This window comes from Sardina pilchardus, chromosome 24 (assembly GCF_963854185.1).
Source record: "Sardina pilchardus chromosome 24, fSarPil1.1, whole genome shotgun sequence".
Taxonomy (NCBI): domain Eukaryota; kingdom Metazoa; phylum Chordata; class Actinopteri; order Clupeiformes; family Clupeidae; genus Sardina; species Sardina pilchardus.
This window is the reverse complement of record NC_085017.1, coordinates 26,100,839-26,127,131: the sequence shown is the minus strand read 5'-3', so window position 1 is coordinate 26,127,131 and position 26,293 is coordinate 26,100,839. Positions and strand designations below refer to the sequence as shown.

The 26,293-nt window shown below is 43.0% G+C and overlaps 3 protein-coding genes across 6 annotated transcripts in view; 1 reads left to right on the top strand and 2 right to left on the bottom strand.

Moving 5' to 3' along the window:
* rnf19b (ring finger protein 19B) overlaps positions 1–6,506 on the bottom strand; it is an 18,366-nt gene extending 11,860 nt beyond the window's left edge. The window contains exon 1 of the mRNA XM_062528694.1: positions 5,975–6,506. The gene's annotated coding sequence lies outside the window, so the exon portion shown is untranslated. The remainder of the gene's footprint in view (positions 1–5,974) is intronic.
* A 119-nt stretch (positions 6,507–6,625) lies between these two features.
* On the bottom strand, positions 6,626–12,377 carry ak2 (adenylate kinase 2). 2 transcript variants are annotated; one of them, XM_062528696.1, is made up of 7 exons: positions 12,195–12,375; positions 11,202–11,327; positions 10,756–10,866; positions 9,869–9,963; positions 9,154–9,226; positions 7,714–7,909; positions 6,626–6,846 (listed from the first exon to the last, which is right to left on the bottom strand). In XM_062528696.1, exons 1-7 carry the CDS (start codon positions 12,291–12,293, stop codon positions 6,839–6,841), a joined length of 708 nt encoding a protein of 235 aa, XP_062384680.1. In that variant the 5' UTR covers positions 12,294–12,375; the 3' UTR covers positions 6,626–6,838. The 2 variants fall into 2 exon arrangements, with proteins under 2 accessions (XP_062384680.1, XP_062384679.1); XM_062528695.1 differs by lacking the exon at positions 6,626–6,846 and having other exon boundaries at positions 6,904–7,909; positions 12,195–12,377.
* A 2,438-nt stretch (positions 12,378–14,815) lies between these two features.
* LOC134072164 (C-type lectin domain family 4 member A-like) lies at positions 14,816–24,048 on the top strand. 3 transcript variants are annotated; one of them, XM_062528690.1, is made up of 7 exons: positions 14,816–15,084; positions 19,284–19,370; positions 20,333–20,455; positions 21,137–21,259; positions 21,387–21,541; positions 21,761–21,891; positions 23,666–24,048. In XM_062528690.1, exons 1-7 carry the CDS (start codon positions 15,000–15,002, stop codon positions 23,844–23,846), a joined length of 885 nt encoding a protein of 294 aa, XP_062384674.1. In that variant the 5' UTR covers positions 14,816–14,999; the 3' UTR covers positions 23,847–24,048. The 3 variants fall into 3 exon arrangements, with proteins under 3 accessions (XP_062384674.1, XP_062384673.1, XP_062384672.1); XM_062528689.1 differs by having other exon boundaries at positions 20,330–20,455; positions 21,390–21,541; XM_062528688.1 differs by having other exon boundaries at positions 20,330–20,455.
* Positions 24,049–26,293: the final 2,245 nt, after the last annotated feature.

Here is a 26,293-nt window from a genome sequence, read left to right as displayed (position 1 = left end):
CACACACACACACACACACATACACACACACGCGCGCGCACAGTCTCAAGCTCTTCCTCTCCACTTCACACTGTGCTGCTACTGTGGTTGCCATGGTGATCCCCTCTACAAGAACAGCAAACAAGGACCCACACAGTGACTCTAGCACTTGTGTGGATGCTTGTACACACACACACATACACACACACACACACACACACACACACACACACACACACGAGCGTGCGTACAGACAGACGCACTGTATGTTTGTGCCGACACCAAATGTAATAACGTGACATTGAACGTGTATTTCAATGTTCACTAGAGCTGCATCGGTGCAGAGATGCACCTCTGTTCAGGTGATGCTGGGAACACTGAGAGAGAGAAAACCACGAGATGGTGCGGTGATAAGCCGTCACTGAGACCTGACACACACACACACACACACACACACACACACACACACACACACACACACAGAAGTGGTGACGGAGAGAGACGGAAAACAGAGAGATCAAGTGGAAAAGGCACACGGGGGTGTTCAGCACAGAGCAAACAGAAACTCCCTCTGACTCAAAACACCGAGTGCTCTTCAGAAACCAATCAGTCCCTCTCACTTCCAGGCCTGTGTTCTTCAGAGCACTCTCTTATCATCGCGCTGTCCTCAACGGGCCAGCCAGCCACCGTGGGCATCACAGAGCTTCCTCTAACGTGCTACAGATCAAAAGGGGTACCAAACGCCTCCGACATTATTCTGTAAAGTACACACTATATGTACACAGAAAGCAAAGCCATTGCATACATGTCTACAGCTGCACATAAAAAATATATCCCTGGCTGATAAATATAACTGCTCTTGAGATAGTGGGATGCTTCTCTTTGCTACAGTAAGGGTTCACTTTCTGGCATTCAAAATGTGCCAATGGAGGTCAATGAGCTGGCTGAGTCACAACAAGATCACTGCACACAAGTCCTAGATAAAAGGGCTCTCTGTCGGTAATGGGAACACACGTATCATATCCTTTTAACACTACTGAGTGTGCATGAAAGGGCTTTGATTTGGAACTAACGGCACAAACACTGCACACGCTCCTAAACAGCGAGCACCATTCCATATATGACATCACCACAGTTGCCATGGAGCTCGAGTGAAGTGAAATGCCAGCACTGAATCACAGGAGACACACACATGCATACACCCTCAACACACACACACACACACACACACACACACACGCACATACACACACACACGGACTGACAGACGGATGGACGGCGTGCGCACACACACTTATGTGAAAATATAATCCAGCAGTGCTAGTAAAAACACTATGCTCCGTTCCAGTGCCTCTTCAGAGCCAGCACATTCAGATGATGACATATAATTACCAGTGTGTGTGTGTGCGGTGTGTGCGCATGTGGGCAGACCAGTTTCACTTTGAAGATCAGCTTGTCTACAAACACACACACACACACAACCTCACACACGCACCTGCAGCTAACAGAAATATCTCTGCCCCCTCAATCTCCTGTGGCATCTGTAGTGATGGCCTGTGGGACTAAACCGTTTGGCAGGGTAATGTCATGACACAGAACTGTCCTTAAGTGTGTGTGTGTGTGTGTGTGTGTGTGTGTGTGTGTGTGTGTGTGTGTGTGTGTGTGTGTGTGTGTGTGCGTGTGTACACCAGGAGGTCATAGGGGTTCAAAAGCAGCTGTATTCTCTGTATCATAACATGCGGTCTATGCGGTAATGGAGTCACTTTACTTACACAGTCCTCCTATACATTTTGTATATTATCTGAAAATATAGACTCCTGTTTAATATTCTATGGCTTCAGGTGAATATGGTACATTTTCTAAGCCTCTAACATCTACAGGAACCCTACCACCTCTACCACCATGTTTCCCACTGTAAAATCTATCTGGTGAACAACTCTGCCCTGTTGACATTACAGCCTTCATCATAAAATAGGTACCTTACAAATATGACACTATAAAATTACAATCATAATTCTAAAATTGCGTATAAGCCATAGCAGCATGTGAGGACCAGAAATGTTACCAATGTCCATCTTTTCATTCCATCAAGATAAATAGGTGGGGCATTTTAAAAAGGTGCAAATAATGAAGGGTGGGTTTGTTGGCCGAATTCGAAGGAGCCCACAAAATGGGACAGTACTAGTTGCCACTATGATGCAATTGGTCTACAAATAGAACCATATAGCCCCTGAAATGAGACACAACTCAGTGTGAAAGTAAGCCCCTTCTGGGATGGAAGGACAGCAAAGAGGTTACAGATGGCTGTGAATCATCCATCCTAGAATTATGTCAAACTGAAACAAAAACCATCAATGATAGTGTGGGTAAACTTCATTTGTGTCCCAATTGTCTCAATTCGAATTACTCACATTTCATTTTGGACATACAATTCACTGATGAAATTGAATAGCCTATTTTAGTCATTTTCTAAGCTAGCAGTCCTGAGATCACCAGCTCAAACATTCAACAGCATCTCTTTCTTTTTGGTGCTTTCACATTCATCAGCATGTCTTCAGCTTTATTTGCTCATTTTTGATGATAGCTCTGGTTTGTCAGTGGTGCTATGATGAACTACCTTTAAAAAGAATACTTTAAGTGGAGTAAAATCTTACTCCTACTTCAACACAAGATTGGCGGACTTGGTCCACTACTGGATGAGAAAGCCATCTACACGACAGAAGGAGCACTTATATGGAACATTACAAATGTGTGTTATGAAACTGCATCATGACAGAGTGTGTATGCAATCTATGGTTCTCTTCTGGAGGAGGAGGCTCAGAAGGCTGCAAGCTGCAAGCCAGATGGACAGAGACAGATTGAACTCCCTCTGGTCTTCAGTCAGTCTCCCAGATACACACTTAGGCGCGCACACACACACACACACACACACACACACACACACACACACACACACACACACACACACACACACACACACACACACACACACACACACACACACACACACACACACACACACACACACACACACACACACACACACACACACACACACACACACACACAGATTAATCTAGACTGTATTGGCTAACATTGCCATAACTAGGTCATCCCAAAAGCTATCAAAGTGGTTAAAGTCCTGTGAATTAGTCATACTACATCACAAAATTGTTCCATGGCCTACATTTATCGGTTTATATTCCACACACAGAGAAAACTGCTTATGGATTTACTGATGTGGTTTATGTTTTGGATTCACACTCTGGATTCAGGTTCGATGAGTTCCCAAGTATGGTGTCCATCTTACCAGTAGTGCTCATCCTGCTGTAGGTATTGTCTGATCTTCACCAACCCTACCAAAATGTCCTGACTATTAGCCGCGGCTTATACATTGATTTTGCTAAATTTCTTCAGCTATGAGGTTAATACACAAGGGCAATTAATATGGTATTAATATGGCTTTGTTTCTTTTAACTTGCATAAAACACTGTCCTGCAGCGTATACACAAAGGGGCTAATACACAGGAAATTACTGTATACACAAACTCCACACAACCTCACATTCACTGTCAAACAAAGCAAGCGACACACACACGTACACTCACACACAGTCGTGAAGTTGTGGCTCACATGTCCGTTAAGTGTCCAGGTGGGCTCAGTTAAGAGTGCTAGCTGTTACGCAATCCCTTCAGCCTCACTGCTGCTGAGCAAGTGAATGAGAGAGCGTGTGTGTGTGTGTGTGTGTGTGTGTGTGTGCTGCAGCAAAAGGCTTAGGCTACTGCTATAAATGTCCCAGACACAGGTGCCCTGAAAACAGTTCATGCCCAGCTCACATCACAGTGGGCCTGATGCTGGCAGACTTAAATAAGTAGCCTCTGTGTAATATAGTAATATCTGATTTCCTCAAACTGTATGGCTCAATAAGGGGAAATCTCTCTGAACAGGAAAGAGATTGTGATGTCTTCTTGTTAATGTAGTTCAGTTCTTCTAAAGAAAGCATCCCCATTTCCAGTTCAGGACTTTCACAAAGGAAATTCCTTTTAGAAAAGGTCCTTTCTTTTTTCTACAGAACAAAACCACATACCAGTTTGATTTTTGAACAATACACTTTGCCTAATTGGTCTATTGTCAGTCTAATCAAACACTGGACACACACAGCACCATTATCAATAGTGTCTGTGGGTTTTTAGGATCAGATTATGATGATATCCTGATATCTCTGTGGACTGGCCTACTCATTGTGTGTATTTATGTGTGGGAGTAACCATCTGATAAATAGGCCTCTGTATGAGTGTGTGTATGTGAGAGAAAGAGATGGACCGATAGATTGAATGAGAGAGTATGCAGATTGCAGAGTTCACAACACTCCTTCACAACCTCTTTAAGATCTTTCCCTGGGCTCTCAGCTCATGCAAGTCCAGTACAGCAGCAGCTCTGAAGCCACCTGACCTGCTGGACACACACACACACACACACACACACCTCACAACCCTATTTTTTATCAATCAGAGCATTCCACAAAGAACACACACACAAAGCAATTCAACCCCACCTGACGACCAAACAAACAGACACACACGCACATTGTTGACCGAAGCTCACAGACCCCACACTACGACAGAGCCAGCTGGATGTGCCTGTGTGTCCATCTAGGACCTAGCCTTCTAGGTGAAGGAGCCAGGCTAGTGTGCTTCCTCTGGAACATGTTCTTTAACTGCCAGACCTACTGCGGAGTGTAACACAACGCAGACTCTCTATGCCTCAGTGAGAGGGCAACTGGTCAGAGCTGAATACGGGTGGCAAATCTCATCCACTTTTTAAGTCAACTCTTTTTCTTTGATAGCCTACGCAGCTGACACTAATCACTGTGGCGGCTGGATCGAGAGCGTAGGAGAGACAAGTTACCATGTCTTTATCGGAGAGCTCTCGTGCTGTAGGCTATCTAACCAAGGCTGCCGTGGAGCTCTGCGCTCTGCTTGATAAGCCCCTGAGCTGAGTCAACCTGTGAAGTGAAACCAACAGATGCTCTCAGTGGAGACAGCACTGGAATAAAAGTAAGGGGAGACAAAAGCGCAATCTCACACACACACACACACACACAGTATGCGGACACATTCAGTGAAGTAGAAAAGGTGCTGGTCAGTTCTATAATTAGAGGTGTGTTTGGGACACTGAGTGCTGGGCTCATACATGTTTAATGCACAGCAGGCTGAAGAGGACACAGTGAAGAGAAAAGTGTGGTCTGCCAGACACTAACCCTTAAAACAGCACAGTTGAAAATCACATCACATCACACACAGGATAGCGAACAGAAACAGACTAACACATCTTTATGTCCCATCACTGCAGATAGCACAGTAGCCTACAGAGTTAAAAGCAGACGAGGAATGCCATGGGGAAGCTATAACAGTCAAAGATAGAGCAGCTGAGCTAAACGTCATGGATGATGTGAGTGTGCCTGCCCTTTGCTATGTGGCATGATATTAATATCTTAGCCTCAATACAACATCACTAAGAGACATTGGAGGGGGAATGACAGGATGCTGAAAGAGAAAGGAGGAGGCGCGGAAGGGCAAACGTCTCAGGGTCTCAAGAGAGATGCTAACCCTAAAATAGTCCATTCACTACTGTGCCATATACCTCCCGCTGGCAGATGGGCTACAATAACGTCATCGTACAGGACAGACCTTCGTAGCCTACACCTCAAGTTTACCGACTCAGAAAGATAATAGGCTATTCGACATTGAAACAAAGACATGATTGTGTATTTTAGTGGCCCGTATTGGGCTGTGAGCAGTGTAGACTACGATGTCTCATCCTGAAAACCATATCACGGGGATGTGAGCGTGAGAGTCCAGCGGCCCATTGCGACGATATGGCTAGGCAGTAGGCTACTGTCCGTACAGGTGTGTTGACGGCAGACAGGCAACAAGCGTTAAGCTAGTAGGCAATGTGTAGTGTCGTGGAATGATACAATCTAATACGGTCTTACCTGGCGGGTGAGTCGAAGCCAGCTGAAACCAGTGGTATTAAATCTTCGGGCGCCGCTGTGCGCAATGACGCTTCAGGGCGTGTTTTTTTCCTTTCTCTTTTGTATCGGCAGCGGCCCACCTAACCCGATCCTCTACCTTGGTCCAACTGAAAGAGCCGTCTTGTACACAGCGATTTACAGACTATACAGACTCTCGCCCACCGGCCCAGTTCCCTTAACCAGTGCCACACACAGTCTATACCACAGGTCGCTTGCTTTGCTTTTCCACCCACGTCAGAGAGGAAAGCCCCGACCAGTGACGTAACCCGCATTCTGCTCGGAAACCCCACCCCGTGACGATACATCGGAGAAGCAAAAGCCGGAAGAGCAGAGTTTGGATCAAAACGCCATTGGTTTCGGTATGAGCTCAGATCTTGTTACGGTTTGCCCCTCTCCCGTTCTTTCGTTCTCAGACTGAAAATACTTCAAATATAGGGATCCTTAAAGGAACCTGTTTACGAGAAATAGAAACAGAAATTCTCACATAACTTTGCAAATCCCTGGAAAATTGGCTTCCTCTAGTGTAGGCTAGCCTATCAAGATGCACTGTGCAAATGTCCAAATATAACCTGCCATATTGAGCAGTACACAGACAAAAATACTGCAAGTCTATTTTGACTGTACAAAAGAGTCTCCTTTATTAAACACATGATCCAGTTTTGGTGACGGTGGTTGTTGGGGTTTTTTTTCTGGGCAGAAGGGCACTTGATTAAGCAACCCAGAAAAAAGTCCAGCATGATTTTGTATTAAGTGCTAGAGGAGAGCTGATGCTCTGGTTGCTAGATTTCCATCCCCAGGCCTGGACTGGTGGGTGACGACGGTGCTTCAAACGGCTGAAAAGGAGGAGAACAAAAGACCTTCAGACAGCAACAGACGAGACATGACAGACATTCAGAGACAACCCCTGTATTTAGCATTTAGAATACACCAGCCTGAACAGAACAAACATAAGCGGAGCACTAAGCTCAATGCCCAAATAAGCACATCTAACACTGCTTTATCACTGTGGGTCAGCACATCTAATAAGTACATCTAACACTGCTTCATCACTGAGGGTCAGTATACTGGCATTTTAGACCACATGTGTTTACATTCATAATATTAACACAACTTAAAAAACATAACTTGATGAAAATAAAACCACAAGCACAAGAGATGTAAAATCTGATGGGTATGGCTTAGGTATGGCCTGACAGCCTGAAAATGGCTTATATCTACCCCTACATCTGAACATGGAAATACACATCTGTATAACTGACCCATGTAAACGCAAACTTATAATTAAAAATTATAAAAATATAACATTAAATAAACCTGCAACTGATGCACATTAATATTCAAGTCTACTGTTGGTCAAACTGACCGCATTAAGGATTAGACACATTCAGTCAAACTGTCAGTGAGTAAGAGCTAAAGATTATATTCGAAGACAGACAAATCCCAAACACGAACACAGAGACTGACCACCAAAAGAGGAGGATGTGTGCAGGGTAGGAGGGAGGGTATCAGGTAGTACAGACAAACACACACGGGACAGACACACTGTCAGCACTGAGACTAATGAACCTGACAGAGAAACAGCTGGGCATGCTCATCAGATGGAGGGAACAAGGTGGACAGACATGCGACGGACAGACAGGACGGACGGACAGACGGACGGACGGACGGACGGCGTTAGATGAAGATCACGCGGTCTTTACATGAGGCAGCTGAGAAGGCGGCGAGTATGGAGGCGAAGACGAGGTCCGGGGACTGCGCGGCGTCGACGGCTCGGTGGAGGCCACGGGCGCTGTAGTACTGGACCAGTGGCGACGTCTGGCGGTGGTACGACTCCAGTCGGGATTGCAGCGTCGTCGCGTTGTCGTCACTGCGGCGGGACAGGGGCTCGCCCGTCACCTGAGGGGAGAAGGCAGTAGGGATTCGTGTGACTGAACATTGGACTCGGGTGATAAGAAACCGAAGGGAGGACAGCCTCTTGTTTACAGGTCAAAGTCCTCCATAACTTCAAAATCAGTCGGTATGCCATTATCTTTCAAAAAAGCCTACAAGAGAGGATTACCATGTACAGTGTTTATAAATATGCAACATCTACATCTAATGTCCTGGATGTTGATGCTGACGCTTGTATGTCTCAACAGAAGACCTTTAACACCATTCTTGTGAAACTTTGCAATACCCATTTTGAAATAATACTACTAGTCTTTCAAATATGGGTGCCTGCTCGATATTAAACACAGATACATGAAGGGCTGAACGATTTGGGAAACATATCTAACTGTGATTTTTCTGACAGATATTGCGATTTGATTGTGCAATATTTTTTAAGTTCAGCTTCAGTTCAATATCCACTATATAGAACATTTAAAAAATCACTATGAAATATTACATCTTGTGTAAGACAAAGACTTCTGCTCGCATTTTTAGCTATACAGGTCATCAAACTCTTAAACGTTGCATCCTTCACCCAAGCCTAGGTGCATGCCCTCCACACTTTATATGCAATAACGCAATAACAGAAAGTCAGTGAACAAGCTGCATATTAAGTGTCAGAATTAACTAATAGCGTCACAGGGAGAATGCCAAATCATACAAGTGAGTCCTGCCCAAAGACCGTAGGGTCTGCAGTAAGTGCATTTGACAGTCAGAACATGGAGAACAGAATTGGTCTGAACAACTATATTTGGTTCTAGATCACGGCCCTTTTTTGGGGCTCCTTTGGGTGGATTCACTTTTAACTGTGCGCATGTCCATGCCTTTTCCTTATGGGTCCGGCCCCATCATTACACTTCCTGTTCGAGAATGTATGACTGCTCTTCACTCTATGGGTGCCTCTCATTTGGGCTTTTATACGTCCTCCCTCGCTCCTCGGGCCTCAATCCTCACTGATCTACATAAAGAATGATGGGGCGAAAACAATGGGATCTATAGTCTATCCAGTGTTAGTTATAGATCAGTAGGAACGCCCCTCGAGGATCGAAGGGGCATGTTGAGAAGCACCTTCTCAAGGTAAACGTAGAAGACTCATCTGTCTACCTATATGACTGAATGCACGTACGTTCTGCCCAGTCACTACTCACACATACTGAAACACACCCATACATTCAACACCTGACTGATGACCATCCGTCTCACACACTTACATCATCCTTCATGGGCTCTTTGGGTGGGTTGAACTCCTCGTGGTAGGAGCGGCCACTGGGCTGATGGATCAGCCTGCAGAGAGAGAGAGAGAGAACAAGCACAACAGTCTATTAATACACACAGAATCCACACAGTCATCTGAAACACTGCACGGCAGACTCACAGAGCAGACAATTCAATCCCTAAGCTATCTCTTCTCTGTCCAATGCAGAGGCATCTACACTTCATGTATGTCTTTATACACACTAGATCAGCAGAAAAATATTGAACACTTTCTTCAACTAATGGCCTCCTTACACTAAACAACTTGGACAAGATTTGGGAAAGATTTTTTGAAAGATTGTAGTCTTTTATATACCATTCAAGCTTTATTCAAAAGACTACAATCTCTCAAGAATCTTTCCCAAATCTTGTCAAAGTTGCTTGGTGTATGGGGGCCATTAGTATACAGCAAGTATTGCTTTCTGATTACCACTAACACTTGATCAATGGGGACTTCGGGACTCATAAAACAGTTAAAGCCTACCTTACACTGACAGACTTTCACAAGATTTGGGAAAGATTCTTGAAAGATTGTAGTCTTTTAACTAATGCCCCTCATTCAAGCTTTACTCAAAAGACTACAATCTTTCCAGAATCTTTCCCAAATCTTGTCAAAGTCTATCAGTGTAAGGTAGGCTTAAGCATTTAGTGCCTCGTGCCCTTCCTTAGTACCTGCCACAGACGCGGCGAACCAGCAGCGAGTCATCCACAGAGAACTCAATGACTGAATCCAGTTTCTCTGTGCGTTTGTCCAACAAGCTATCCAGCTGAGGAGTGTGTGGGGAGAGGGGACCAATGTCACATACAGAAGAAGAGTTTGGGACAAAAAACAATACACATTCATCAAATACAGTAACAAGGCACTCTCTACAAATACAAAGACATTTTGACAAAAAGCATAACTAATATAACACACACACAAAAACTCGCAGCAAAACAAGAACTACCACTTAAACAATATTTTGAGTGACAAGTCAAGCCATATTTAACCCAGATGAACTTGGGCGAATCTCTAGAGTGCATTTGGTTATGCTCTACAGCTGTCTGGACATCTTCCAACCCACAGCGATTTCCGAAATCACAGACAACCCAGGAACCAATCACAACCACTTATTTGTTATGGTGAGGGCTTCATGCGATAATGAACAGAACAGTATAGTCAGCAGTGCTGTTGAACAACCAATGGCTGCGTTGATGGCGTCAGTGTGAAATGACACGGACATGCATCTTTTTTGGGATTGAGTTGAATGGAAGTCCATTTAAAAACTCTCTTTACAAGAAAGCTGTGTTAGCTCTATTTGTAAAATTTGGCAAGAGTTTATAAATTTAATTATAATGTAACCGCTGAATATACCCCTTGGAAAACTGAGGTGTCTGATTTCAAAGAGGTTAGCTTTTGAGAAATCAGTCTGGCGTCAGCTAGGCTAGCCATATTGTAATACTTAACCACAGATGTTTCAATGCAAAGAAGGAATTACAATGAATCAGCTACTGGTCATAAATCCTCACTCTGACCACCACACACACACACACACACACACACACACACACAAACCCACCATCTCGGCCTGCTTGACAGTGCGAGGGAAGCCGTCCAACAGAAAGCCATTCTTACAGGGGGGCGTATCTAGGTTCTTCTCAATGAGTTCCACCACCATCTCGTCACTGACCTGCACGAGGGAGAGGTTACAAAGACCAAAATGAGACCAAGAACGAAAGTGAAGGGTGGAAAAGATAAACCGTTTAATAAAACATTAGACGGTCATAATGGATCATAATGTGACACACTATAATCTGTAGAAGACTAAAGTGCATTAGAAGAACTACACAGACACAGAGATTTCGCAAGGGGCAGGTGAACAACTTCACAAGCTAATGACTGCTTTCAAGATTACGCGGTGCTCATTCAGCTCTATTCACACACACACTAGTAAATCGTGTGTTCTAAAATACTTTGTGTCCTTAACCGCCCTGCCGACCCAACACTTCAGCTGTGTTTACGCACCAGCTTCCCAGAGTCCATGGTCTGCTTCAGGCGCTGTCCGAGCTCGGAACCGGACGCCACCATGGCACGCAGCATATCCCCTGTGGCCAAGTGACACACGCAGTACTTCTCCGCCAAGCGAGGAGCCTGAGAAGAGAGACCAAGGAAATGCATCACATACCCACACATTTGCTGGCATACAAATGCATTATTTGCCCTCCACATGAGCTTGGGGCAAAAGAGCAAGAGGTTAGGTAAAACATTACAGATGAGTAAGATGAATAATTAACTGTAAATACACAGCTCTATATCTTTTTAAAACTTTAGTAGTAAGCTCAGTCTGTGAGAATATACCACCTTGTTCTTGTTCAATGGTTATATTTTTGTGTAGAGAGCAAAATGACTGAGAAATGTGTGTGTGAATCAGTGTTGACAGATGATTTATACAGAACATTAACAGAGAGAAGATTTAAGGCAGAAAACTTAAAAGCAATCAAGTACAAGGTAAGCCAGGTGAGTGTACAATATAAGTTATTGAACACTAGACCACTTTTTTTTGGAAACGTTTATTGTAAAAGTAGCCTACTACACCATAATATGAGGACATATCTGCCCTTGCTGATTGCATTCTTATCGGTACGCAATCAACCATATGTGTGTCAATTCCAATGTCCCACCACTAACGCTAAAGTTAACTGGAAGGTCATAAGGCTTATCTAACTGCAGCTGATAGATAAGGATGGCTTGACATGACCATCGGGCATCTTAATACAGTTTAAGAATTCACCAAGTTAGACAAAGCAGAGTACACTGCAACCTTCATGAGGTGCATAGTTTCCTAATGGCAGAGCTAGCTGGAATTGTAGGCTACTGCAAAGTGTCTACAGTAAATTAGCTGGAGTAACGTCAAGAGAGTAGAGCTAACGTTACAATCCGTTGGTTAGCTATGACAAGAGGCTGCCATGTCCCAAAGCCATGCGGTCGCAGCACGGCATTATACTTAACACATCTCACCTGTGTGCCTTTGCCAGCGCCCGGCGGCCCAAGCAGAATTGCACGGATACCCTTCCGTACATCGGACACAGCTTCGTTTAGCTGCGTGCTGGGGGCCATGATCACAATTCAAATACGGTGGACTGTAACTTTATCGTCCTTGCGCTCGCCCCGTGGCCTGCCAACTCAGACGAGAAAGGAAGAAACTCCGCCTCCGTCTTCCTCACTTCAGAATAAAAGCCCGCCTACTGAAGTACAAGTCAGAAGGTCATTGGTCAATACCTAGATCCTTCAGAAAAATATGTTGTGCTGATTTGTTTATCTGTGAAGTCTGTGAGATAATATCCGGGTTTCGGATCCCCTTCCCCAATCCCCACAGTTTGTTCTTTCCAAGGCTAACTGTTCAGTCAGGGAAAGTCACTCAGGGACAGAAAGTCAGGGACGTTCTCTGTGCTGAAACATTACATTTCACCGGTCTCAAAACCTCCCTAACTTTTTTGTGAGTTGGCCTTATTTTGATGCCTCTTTTAAAGAAAAATCGAAACAGTTCTTTGGCCTATATGTTGAACACCAGTTGATAGCCTAACATATAGGCTACAAGTAAGAGTATAGTAGTCTAGGCTATTCAGTAGGCTATTGCTCTGACTGCCAATTAGGCTTTGTAAGCTGCAACTTTATCCTTGATTGGCTTCTTGTGCCATCCTACAGTTCTACACTGATATTCTTTATAGGCCTATCAGTGCAGTTGTACAACTAAAGCACTCAGGGTTTTCCTATTAGGCCTACTTTGAAGAAGGTATGATATTTATTATCTTCTGTGAAGCCATGCAGTGACAACATGACTTGTTTTCTGATTATATAATCACACTACTGGATTTTCCCTTATGCTGGCTGGCCCCGCGTATTCACTCTGGCAGTGACATGGTGACCTAGAGGCATAGGCTACAGCTAGACCCTATACTTCAAGCTGAATATATAATTTTGTACAGTTATGAATTCTTCGGATGTACAATTAAGCCTGGAATAACAAGTAGGCTAAAGCAAACAAGCCGAAAACACCCCGGAATTGATTGATCATGGTCAACACATGATTGGGTTATTTGCAGGTCAATGATGATGTCAATTAATAAAAATGTTTTCAGGGTAAGACTTAACTTTTTGCATGAACATAAAAAACAGTTGCAAAATGTTTAAAGGAATCAGAAACTGCTACTGTTATGCATGCCACTAGAATCTGATGTAAGAATGTAAGAAATCAACAGAGAAAAACTGTAGCAGTACGTGCTACTATTGGACAACTGCATGTTAAGTCACATTTTCACACTAGATACCACAAAGTGCTCAACCCCCTGACTGAGAAAACCTATATCTGACCATTGTGTTGCAAGCAGGCTATGTGACTCTGGCGCCATCTGATGGGTATTTACTTAACAACAACCAAGACAAATGTTGCCTACCAATAAACTTGCGAAATTGGTGAGCTTCACAGTCAATCTGGGGTGCATCTCAAGCACAATCTTTGGAGTTAGAACGGTCATTCTTGGATTTGATGTTTCTAGAAAGTGTAGTTCCTATGCTCAATAGCAAACATGGGTGGAAATTGTAGGGGTGTAAATGTAGTCTGGTTATCACAAAGCTCAATCTTTTAAGATTGAACATTATAGTCTTATACACTAGAATATTTAGTCTAGTCTCAGTGACTCTTGCGCTGCAACAGAATCCATTGTCACTCTCTGCTTACAGTCCTGGCTGTGGTAGGTTATGGTAGGCTAGTCGAGCAGCAACTTGCTTTTAATACTGTATGTGAAGTGTTATTTATGATGCACTTTTTTAGATGGTCATTCCCACAGTCAACAGTCGATCTATGAGTGTTGACTACTCTTAAATGGACATCCTTACTGTTCTGGGTTAAAATAATAAGTGGCCCACTACTTACAACACGAGCAGTTGAAAAGTGCGTTCTATTCAGAGAGCAGGAAGCCACTGAAGGTGCAGTGATTATCAGAAGTATCATAGCCTGTGGCCTTGAGGGAGTCGCATGTTAACCACATCTCCCACCTCCAGCTGGAGAGTCACTCAGTCACACCACCAGATAGGCAAAACATCCACTTTGTTTATAATCATGCAAATACATGATCTGCCCTCCATTCTTAAATAATTTGGTTCTCAGCCAGCGTGAGGCATCACCTTCCATGAAAGTGAACCTGAAGTAGACTCCCCTGACTGGAGCTGTGAAGAAGCCTGTTATGTAGGCCTGTCCGACATTGGTGATGATTCTAGTAAAGACCAAGTTCAACTCGGTATTCCCAGACTCTGTGTATCCACTAGCCAGACCTGCTGAGAAGGCCACCTTGGGTTGCTCTGTGATCTCTTTCTCCAGATTCACTACTTAAGTCTCAGTAGGTCTTCAGTTCTGCCAGTCTGGTCTTCACTGCTGTCAGCTCTGCCTCTTGTGCTGCAGTTTCCATCTTCAGGTTCGTTACTTCAGTCTTCATAGTGGTCAGGTCTGTGTGTTGTGCTGCAGTGTCTTCCTTCATGCCCTATATTAGTGGCTGCCAGTCTCTCAGCCTGTGCTGCCGTTTCCTTCCTCAGATTCACCACTTCAGTTTCACTGGCAGCCAGTCTGGTCTTCAGCACGGCCATCTCTGTGTCTAGAGCATCATTCTCAGTTTACTGTACAAATTCAGTATACAAGCGATGGTAGGAGGGGAAGAGGATGATGAAATAATTAACTTCCTTAAAAACCACACAAGTTACCCACCGAAAAAATCACAGAGAAGTTGGACTGCTGATGAAGCATTGTAAAGCTCACAGTGCTTATGAAACATGTCCGAGTCGGTGGTCTACTCTGAAGTGAAGTACAAAAAGGAGTCAAATGCAGACATAGGCAGAACTGAACCGCAGATAAAAGGTGAGTTTTCCTCTGTAGAGAGAGTGGAACAGACTATTGATGACATGAGAGGAAAATCTTCTGTAACTAACAAATAGGGAGAGGTCACTGGAGAACTGCTACCAAAAAGGTATTGTGTTTTTATAGTTAATCATTTCTGATTGTTCTATAACATACAGTTTCATCTAACTTTTACAAATGTTCATTGTACTTCATTGTTGACCAGTTGAAGAGTTACCAAAGTTTAACCAAATTAAATTTAAGCTAACAAATGTTCGGACATGACGCTTCTCACTAATGTGCCCTCGAGGAGAATTTCGAAATGGTTCTAAAATAAGACATGTGGAATCTGAGGGATCCTCTACTCCAGGAGTGTCCAACCTTATTTTCCTCCGAGAGCTACTTTATAGCAAAAATTGACATGGCCGAGAGCTTTTGTTCGTAATAGCTTGCCTTGTATTCACATAGCTGATCTCACAGATGACCCAAAACTGCTGAATACGATTTGCATGTATTTGTAAAGGTTCCTTTCAACTTTACCATCTCTCATTGTAGACTGCAAATTTGATTTCATAAATTGTAGGATGTTTCCCAAGTAATGGGCTATCAGATTTATGAACAATTTCCTCAAACTTTTTGGAGAGCAAAACAAGGTGGCAAGCTACTGTACCTGTCTTCCTCCTTCCTCCGTCATAAAGGACAAGCCAGAAATGTCTTGTTCTTTTGATTGTTTGCCAATTGTTTTGCACATTCATGCAGAAAATTGTTTGCTACTTGTTATTCAGACCTTGCTTACATATGATAACATTTATGAAATCCTATTCGTGAGAGAATAGAATGACAGATAGTGTAGGCCTACAGGATGTGATCACGTACTGTATCCTTGAAATCATTGAACAGATCAAGTTTTGGAGTCTTGTATGGTGCAGCTGATGTGTTAGGTTGTATTCCTGTTCCTGTGCGCATCCTGTTCTCCTCCAAACTCTTGTGCGACTTAGTGAGTGTTTTTTTAAGTAAATGTGTAATCTTCTATTTGGAGTGTACTGACAGGCATATGGACAAATCTGTAGCCTGGCTCCGCTTGTCTACACGTACGTACTTCTGCTCATTTTTTTTTCCCTACAGTACTCCGTCTAGAATAGCTTGATCCGCCCTCGTTTATTCCGGCTTTATGGAAGACGACCAACCAGCGAATAGAGGGCATTCCTGAGAGCAATTACGTTTAAGTTGCAAGCCTACCGTTATCGTTGTGTCCCCCGTGGTTAACATACGTCATTACCAAACGTTAGTGATTGAACTCCAATGAGATCAAACTTCAGATAAGCGCCCCCCAACCAGGAAATAAATGTTTGCCCATGGATCTAGGCCGGACTCTCTGTGAAGTCCGAGAGTCTGGTGTCCAGGCTGCAACTGTTGACTGTTCAAGGAGAATCCTGCTGGTAGGGGAGGCCACCAAGGCACGAATGACAACTCTGAAGACTCGATTAAAAGCAGCAGCTGAGATTCTATTCTACACCTTGGCATGCAACATCTTGCCCAAGTTTTCACCAGCGTGGCCGGATCTACACAAGTTGTGTAGGGCCCTGCAAGTTAATGAGGGGCCGATCCCCCGTCTCCCCTTGAGTCAAGCTGACGACAGGCATACAGTTATCGACAGTGTCTCATATTAAGAGGATGATCATGAAACTGAATTACCCTTCAGTGTATGAAACACATGATTTTTAGCAATCAAGTGTCTGCTCTCACTTTCAGTGAAATTCCATTGCGATATATGAACAAACTATGATAACACCTGTGTCAGGATGCTATTCATTGACTACAGCTCTGCCTTTAACACTGTTGTACCATCTAAACTAGTGTTAAAGCTCAGAGACCTGCTGAGCAGACCCATATGCAGTTGAGTGCTGGACTTTCTGACCAACAGGCCCCAGTTAGATAAAAATAGGCAACAGGAAATCATCCACGCCAACCCTCAACACCGGCGTCCCATAAGGCTGTTGCCTCAGTCCTAGTCTGTTCACTCATGACTGTGTGGCAAGGCATGAAAACAACAGCATCATCAAGTTTGCAGATGATATAGTGATTGGCCATGTTAGCAACAACAATGAGGCCTCCTACAGAAAGGAGGTGAGAGACTGTATGGTGCCACAACAACAACCTCTCCCTGAACATCGCTTGTGAGTGTGTGTGGTGGGTGTAATGGGATGTGTGTGTGTGTGTGTGTGTGTGTGTGTGTGTGTGTGTGTGTGTGTGTGTGTGTGTGTGTGTGTCTGTTTGCCTGCATTTGTGTGTTTTATGTCTTTGTGTGCATGTATATGTTCACGCGGCGGTCATAATAAGAAGCTAAAGCAATAATGGGCTAAAAAGGACAATTTGAGACAGTGGAAAGAGTGATGAAATCCTCAACTTCTCTAAAAACCACACATGTGTCGCACATCCTCAAATCAGATAGAGAAGTTGGACCGCTAATGAAGCAGCGTGAAGCTCACTGTGCCGTCTGCTTAACAACATGAAACATGGTTGAGTTGATGGTCTAGTCAGAAGTGAAATACAATGAGGAGTCAGATACAGACACAGGCAGAACTGGGCCACAGATAAAACATGAGGATATTGCATCTCACATAATGTACCTTTAGAGGACAATCCTCTAATGACTTATTATTCGTACACATTGTGGAGAAGAGTGACACAGATTAACTAAGTGAAATGTATTACTTATACAAAGTTGTGCAGGATGCGGGCATAGATGTGGCTACGCTGGTTGATTTTGGCCTATTTTGGCTTCTCACACAGTGCGGTTACATGTGCAAAACAATCGGAGTATAGCAGCAATTTGTTTGCATTGAAGTTCACTGACTAAGGTGCCCTTAGAGGACAACACTCTACTAGTTCTGTTAAACTGTTTAGTCTTCCTCATCAGTCATCACTCATCAGATCTTTCATCAGTCATCAAATGTCATGTCAGATGTCATTATCTGTTAGCAACCAGACATCCATGCCCTGTGCACATTTTGGGTACCCAAAGCAGAGCCCCCCCCCCCCCCCCCCCCCCCGCACCCATAAACATTGTGGAGAAGAGTGACCCAGTTTAGCTGTGTGAAATGCTATAACAGAAGTTGTACAGGGTGTGGGATGTGGATCCCCCCCCCCCAAAAAAACCCCTCTCTCTCTCACTCACTCTTTCACACACCACACACACACACACACTATATATATTCAGACAAAGCAACTTCTGCACAGTATTCATAACACTAACAATTATAATACTCTTATTCTTTTATTGTTGCAAGAGAAGCCAAAATACCAAGCCTTATACACATATAATGAGGTGTAACAATGAATGAATATTCAATTTTCAATCTTGATGAAATTATCTTCAATCTTTGATTTAAATCTGCCTATAATTAATCACGCTAGCATATTAGACATCTTTTTACTGAAACATTACCATTTAAACATGCTGTGTGAATACATGTCATGGTGTGTGTGTGTGTGTGTGTGTGTGTGTGTGTGTGTGTGTGTGTGTGTGTTTTAAACGTGCAGGGATTTCGCAGGAATAAGTGTTTGTTTGTGTTTATGCTTGCATTTAAATTTATGAGCAGACACTTTTGTGCAGAGAAACATAACAAAGGACCAAACGAATAATGGCAGAGAGGTAGCTCACCCCTACCTTCAGTATTCCCAGAGAAACTCAACACAGGGTTTAGTTTCTATTTGGAGGACAAGCTGCCCCCACTTTGTTTGTTCCCTGATCATGGAGTCTGGGCTGCCTGAGACTTTGTTTTTTTGGCAACCAGATGTTCGTTTTCTCGTATTTGAAAAAATGCCCAGATCCGTTCATTGGGCCCCACGGATGTCTATCAAATGTGTCTGTGCATAGCTCAGCATCGTCTCGCTTTCCCCCCTGTTCTGTGATTGGTCCCCTATCTCAGGAAATTAGGGCGGGAGTTTCCAGACTGCCTTAGCAGCGTTAATGAAATCACTGCGCAAGGCAGGATGGGAACACCCAGGCTAGTAAAAGCCCTGATTGCATCTTTAATATAAGCAAACCATAGTGTTGAGTTATCTTCACACATTTAGCCTCCAGAATTGCTATTTAGAAAAACAAATATATATATATATATATATAGAGAGAGAGAGAGAGAGAGAGAGAGAGAGAGAGAGAGAGAGAGAGAGAGTGCATCTTATCTAAATATCTGAAAGTGTTTTTTTCTTTCCAGTCTCACTTGAGTCACCGGAGGATGACGTGGTGTATGCTGCTGTGGTCCATAAGACTGATTACACAACTCAACCAGAGCCTCCTAAATGTAAGAGATTTGTTTATGTGGGGAGGGTTCTTTATTACCTCCGCCAAGGAGGTTATGTTTTCATCGGGGACCGGCGTTTGTTTGTTTGTCTGTCTGTCTGTCTGTCTGTTTGTTTGTCTGTCTGTTAGCAAGATAACTCAAAAAGTAATGGGATGGATTTCGCTGAAATTTTCAGCGAATGTCAGGCATGACCCAAGGAAGAAACGATTACATTTTGGGAGTGATCCGTCGGGATTCCGGAGCCGTTTATGTGTTTCGCTTAGTGGTGTAATGGCATGGTATGGCCACGTGGTGGCAATCTGAATATTTTAGGGTCAAATGTATGACAACCTAGGAAGAACAATACAGGAGGAGGTCTGCGCTCTCTGAGTGCTTTTGTAGTTAATGCTTTGCTCTAACGCTTGTCTACTCTAAACTGTAAAAAAAAGAATGGTTAATTATCCTGTTTTAGTAATGTGTGGTTATTCACATTTAGTAGCTTTAACAGCACTGTGACACTGTTGATAAACAGGAAAACATACGTAGGAAAGTGCTGGTTGGAGAATGAGGAAGTTGTTTTGAAGCTATCGAGAGAGTACACAGAAACGTGGGGAAATTTCCAGTAATTACGCATCATCTGTTTGCCTTAGTGCAGGCGCTAGTGCAATGGTGTATGTATCTCGTAAATTACCCCACTGATAATGCCCAGAATGGTACCAAACTTCTCCAGTAGTACAAATAGGGCCTGCACTCTTAAAATTAAGCATAGGAACGTTTGTAAGTACACCAGCAGTTTATTTTATTTTTACGTTTATTTCCATTAGCGCCTCCAAGCCATTTGGCTGATAGGGGGAGGGGTAATGCTGCAAAGGACCATTAAATATCTATATGTTATTCATATGTTCATAGTTCATAGACAATTCTATACTTTGTGGTTTGTTTGTCTCTTTACATCTGCCCTATCCTCTAACTTTATACAGCAGCTGCACCTGCTGACTCTTCCTCCAAAGGGTCAAAGGGCATCAGGAGGCGCGGCCTTCTGCTATTGGCTGTGGTGGTGCTCTGCATTCTTATCCTGGGAACTGCCATCGGTCTGAGTTTATACTGTAAGTCACTGGGGTCATCAGGAGCATCAGGGACACACTTAGATGAACTATGTCACTGTACTAATTGCTGTCTTGTTTGGGGAGAAGACGATGACTCAGTGTAGATGAACACAACTGGACAGAAGTTAGACTACAGTAGTCAGTTAGACCAGTGGTTCTCAAACTGTGGTACGGGTACTCTGTTGTGGTACTCTGGGAGTCTCCAAGATGTTGTATATCAAGACAAAATATCAAAATGTATCTTTCTTGAAAAGAAAAAAAACAGTATGTACAATGTAAAATATATTACACATAAATTGGCCTACGTTACTGTATTTTAATGCTGGTCATAATGGTGGTACTTGGAGAGCCAATTGTTCTCTGAGGTGGTACTCATTGTGAAAAGTTTAAGAACCACTGAGTTAGACAGTTACTGAAAGATGAGCATCATGGTTGGAGCAGAAGAGTACTTGTGAGGGACAGGTCGTTGTGGAGGTGGACACAGAACTCTTCACAAGTCTGCTATGAGCTTTGTTGTGATGATTGAAAAAAAGAGAAGAAAATAAAACTAAAAAGAAGGATTTCAAGTGTGCAAACCTTTTTCCATTTTTTATGATTTACCCTTGTTCTGCACCTTGACCTGGGATGTGCACAAACGTTTTCACTATAACTGTGATAATATGATTGCCCTCCTTTTTTCAGATTCTTCTCAAAACACAACGACAAATGCTCCCAACAAACAACATTCAGCACAGGACAATCGACACACAACACAAAGTACAAAATATTCAACATCGTTAAAAAATAATCCTTCAAATCCCACAGGTGGGCTTCTCAGACAGTTTTATAAAAGTCTAACAGAGAGGGACGTTGTGAACATCTGAAGACAATTCTAGCAGTCCTTCTCGGGTTATAGTAAGGTTAGACTCAGAAGTATTTTTTTGTTTTTCAGCAGAATGTCAGCCTGCTAAATGTGGCCCTGGCTGGGAATCACATGATGGACAGTGCTACTTCTTCTCTAATAAGACTCTAAACTGGACTCAGAGTCAAGAAGAATGTGTCTGTATGAAGAGCCATCTGGCAATCATAAATGATGAAGGAGAGCAGGTCTGCTAAAACATCCTAAAACTATTCTATCAGTTTCTATACTCTACTGGCTATACGCTTCAGCTCAACTGTTTTGTTTGTTCAGATGAATTGTGCTTCACTTGAATTTAGTTTAATAACAACAGGTGCAGACATTGTTATACTCTATCACAGTTACTGGGCAAAAGAGTCATCTTCCTATTATATGCACAATTGTAAATGCTTTCTCCTGTTTCAAAGAAACTGTTGATGGGGATAATCGCACCAAAAATGCAAGAACATGAGGACAAGTTCTGGATCGGTCTGAATGATAGACAGACAGAAGACACATGGCGATGGGTGGACAACACTTCTCTCAATACAAACAAAACGTATGAAGTTTCACTCCACTTTTCATTGTACATTTTACTGTAATCTATTATGCAATGCAATAACATCCGAATAAGAATAATTTTCTTGCACAAATGAATTACTGATCTGAGGCACTCTTCTCTGGAATGTCAGTAACATAAGTTGTTATATTGAAGACTCAAGAAGCTTTATTGTCATTCCTACATTTTCATGTAGAAGGGACATTTAGTACCAAGATCATGATTTAACAAAATTAAGCAAAATTATGGGTAAAACAAATGTATGATCCTATCTGAGAAATATGTATATGCACAGTGAATGACATCAATGTTCAGGGTGCTCAAGTCCATGAGTAAGAGCAGTGTGTCTTGAGCAGTCTTTGGTCAGCTGAGCCAGCTTGACCACCCACTACAGTGCCTTCCTGTCTGCAGTATGAGCAGCTGCCACACACCGTAATGCAGGAGGCGAAGATGCCCTCCACTAGGCTACACACCTGTAAAAGGAGGTCACAGACTTCCCAAATAGAGGCACTGATGGGCTTTCTTAATGAGGCATGTTGTGTTATATCTCCATTCCAGCCCATTTAGATGTGCACCCCCAGATATTTGATGAAAGTGACAAATTCAACCTCTGCACTGTGAATGTGGAAAGGGGGGAGGGGTGGTGATTCTCTCTGCCTGAAGTCTACAGCCATCTCCTTTGTTTTCTTGCCATTTAGCTTAAAGGGATAGCTCGGGTTTTAAGACACGAAGTTATATGGGTTCCCTGTCAGCAACGTTGTGCATCAGCACTGACTTACCCCCCGACAGCGTCCTGTGAGCCGAGATCTAGACGGTTTTTGCTCGTTTTTGATGCTGAAGAAAGTAGTCCGGCAAGTTTCTGGGGTCACGAAAGTAAAGTGTTTTTCTTCTCAAAACCATATGCGTTGAAAAGAGTGATATATTTGCACCACAAAAACGTTGTCCAGCTGTCAGTAGCGCGCAGTGATAGGAATCGAGAAAAATAGTGCCAAGATAACGAGGTTTGAATTTTTCCTGGACAACGTTTTTGTGGTGCAAATATATCACTCTTTTGAACACGTATGGTTTTGAGAAGAAAAACACTTTACTTTCGTGACCCCAGAAACTTGCCAGACTACTTTCTTCAGCATCAAAAACCGGCTGGATCTCGGCTCACAGGACGCTGTCGGGGGGTAAGTCATTGCTGATGCACAACGTTGCTGACAGGGAACCCATATAACTTCGTGTCTTAAAACCCAAACTATCCCTTTAAGGTTGTTATTGTTGCACCAGGTCTCCAGTGTCCTTTCTGTATGCTGTAAGTCCTACTATCACTGTGTCGTCTGCAAATTTCAGCACTTGATTGGTTGGGTATTGAGATGTGCAGCCATAGTAAGCAACTAGGGGGCTCAGGGCACATCCCTGGGGGGTGCCTTCCAGAAGGATGTAACGTGCCTAAAGACCTCTACTATCATCCCAGTCCCTAAGAGCTTCACAGTGTTATGTGATCCCCTTGGGGATCAATAAAGTATATCTATCTATCTGAATGGCTACCGTCCAGTGGCTCTGACACCCATGATCATGAAATGCTGAGATAAAGAGGACGATCAATGTAACTGTGGACCCCCATCAGTATGCATACAGGAAGAACCGCTCGACTGCTGACACCATCTCTTCCGTGATCCATCTAGCACTCACTCAGTGAATGATCTCAGCTTTAAAGTGATGATGGTTAAATGAGAAGAAGCAGCTTTAGACACTCAATCCTGATTTCTGATTTGCTGTTTCTCCACAGGTTCTGGCTGGATAAACAGCCTGATAACTGGAAGGGGTATAATAATGAATATCCTGATGGAGAGGACTGTGTACGAATGGGAGAGAAGAACTTTAAAGGCAATAGTGCAGCTGCAGCAGGCTGGGTGGATGCAGCCTGTGTGAGAGAGTTCAAATTTATTTGTGAAACCAAAGCTTGCTAATAATCACAGAGAATCATACATCTTACTTCTTATAGTCTCATAGTCAATATCAATGGCATCAATAAACATCCTTATTAGAGATCTGTTGCTTGCTATAAATATTTTACCATGATAACTTAAATATCTTATTGTCATGTCAAGAGTGTTGTACAGTTTTTTCTCAAGTCACATGTAATAAAACACGAATCCAACGGAAAGTTGAGAATGAGAATACAAAATAACAATACACCACAACATCTTTGTCTTAAACTTCTTGCTAAGCTGCACAGCTAAGCGAATGAAGTGGTGCAGGCACAAGCATGGAGCAGCTTGTGTTGTATAAATCATCGTAAAACAGGATTAGCATTGCATGCATCGACACCGGTCAGCCCATCAGAGGCTAAACGCAAGTACTGTTAGCGCAATTTACCCACCTCTGGAGTTTTTTTTTTTTTTTTTTTCTTTTTTTTTCTTAAAAAAAAACCAAACAAAAAACCACATATACACACACACAAACAAGACAACCCTCCACCCCCTTTACTCCCCAATAAGAAACAGCCATCCAGATATCGATATATTCTAGCCAATCTTACCCAGGTCTTCTATTGATTCCATCCTTCTGCCTCTTTAATTTTGACCCATCTTTCAATATATTGTTTCCTTTCCATATCATATGCCATTAAGCACTCGGTCTGGAGTTTATCCGCCTCTCAAAAGAGTTTCACCAATTCACCAATTGCTATACTTTCATCATTGATACAGTCAAAAGTCCTTCTGAATTATCCTCATTCACAATACATTCATTAACGGAACCATGTAATACCACTGTTGGGTGTTGTTATAAACATTGGACAGTAACCTCCACCATCATCAAACATGCTCTCAATGCCTTTAAAAAAAGTCAACCTTACATGATCACAGAATTCATCGTTTACAAACATTGCCAACCTCTTATTTTACCTATACACCCCTGGATGACAGCAGTGGGCGTTGGCCTAAATCAAACCATGAGGAACCTTTTGCTATATTGACAATATTAATTGATTCCATGATAGCCATTCCATTATGGAAACTAGGACAGTAATAAATACACCTACAACAGTACCATCAGTGAATGATCAGAACAGATTAAGGGGAAGTTCATGTCTACATTTCTCACATTGGTTATTTATAGCCTTCCTCACCTAAATGTGGTCACTGTGTGGCTCATAGTTGGAGAGAACATTTCTTATGCTGCAAGTCGTAGGACCACTGTTTTCCAGTCATTCGTTGCACATGTCAAACTTTGCACAGTTAGGCTACTCACTGAAATAATTGTGACATGTTATGGAATGAGTAAATACGTTCGACCGGACTCGCGTCACACAGAGCAGGTTGTTTGCGCCACGCCCCTTTTTGGGGGAAACAAGCCCTCAGAACCAGCCTGAAACAAGCCAAAGTGAACGGGTGTTGTTCACAGTCACTGATCTATAACGAATAACTTATTATTTATAGATCAGTGTTCGCGGTAGACAGACATGCCGAGAAGTTGCTGTGTGGTTGGGTGTACCAACCACAAAGCTAAGAACCCCTAACATTAGGCTACACCAAAAATAAATCAGACCAACGAAAACGGAAATCTAGGCTAACACTTGGCTAACACTAGCAGCTAGGCTATCGGCTATGACAGAAATGATCATATGTTGGAATTATCTAACGAACATACTTTACATCCAAGCCTGTCAGTCAACTACACAACATTACAATTAAAATAAGAGGCCAAAAATACAGGAAAACAATTTAGTTATTTAACTGGAGATTCAATGAGATAAGAGTAGGCTATGTCCGGGTATGACACTGGCCACTGCTACTGCTAGCAGGCTACTCGGGAGACCGAAGGGACATGTTTTTACTTTGATTGAATTAAGCTTTTGAACGTATTTTTCACGGTCAACGACCGGCAAAGTGGTAATATATTGAGTGGTCCTATTGATTCGTTGTGTTTTCTGTTATCATTTACCCCTACGATTTCGGTACGAATTACGTTTATTGACCCTAATTTGCATTGGAGTTAATGAGAGACGTTGTTTGTTTTCCCCCAAAAAGGGGCTGGAACGTTTCTCGCGAGTCAAGTTCCCGGATGTGCCGGTCTAACGTATACACAAGGTCATGGGGTCAGGGGTCAAGGTCACATGTGGTCTGTTAAGTGATACAGGGTGGCTCTCAAACTCTCTCCTCGATCCTCGATGCTCGGTCCTCGAGGGGCGTTCCTCATCTATAACTAAGGGCGCTTTCACACCACTAATTCGATTATTTGGTCTGCTTCAGGCAGTGAAATTGTTATTATGTAGCATATAGACTCCAGTGAGGTCCGCTTTCACACCAGAAAACGAACCAAAATTGGCCAGATTGATTTTTTCTCAATGTTTATTTTCCGGTAGAAATCGGCGCCAATTTTGACTCACTATTTTGACCTACAGTCTATGGTT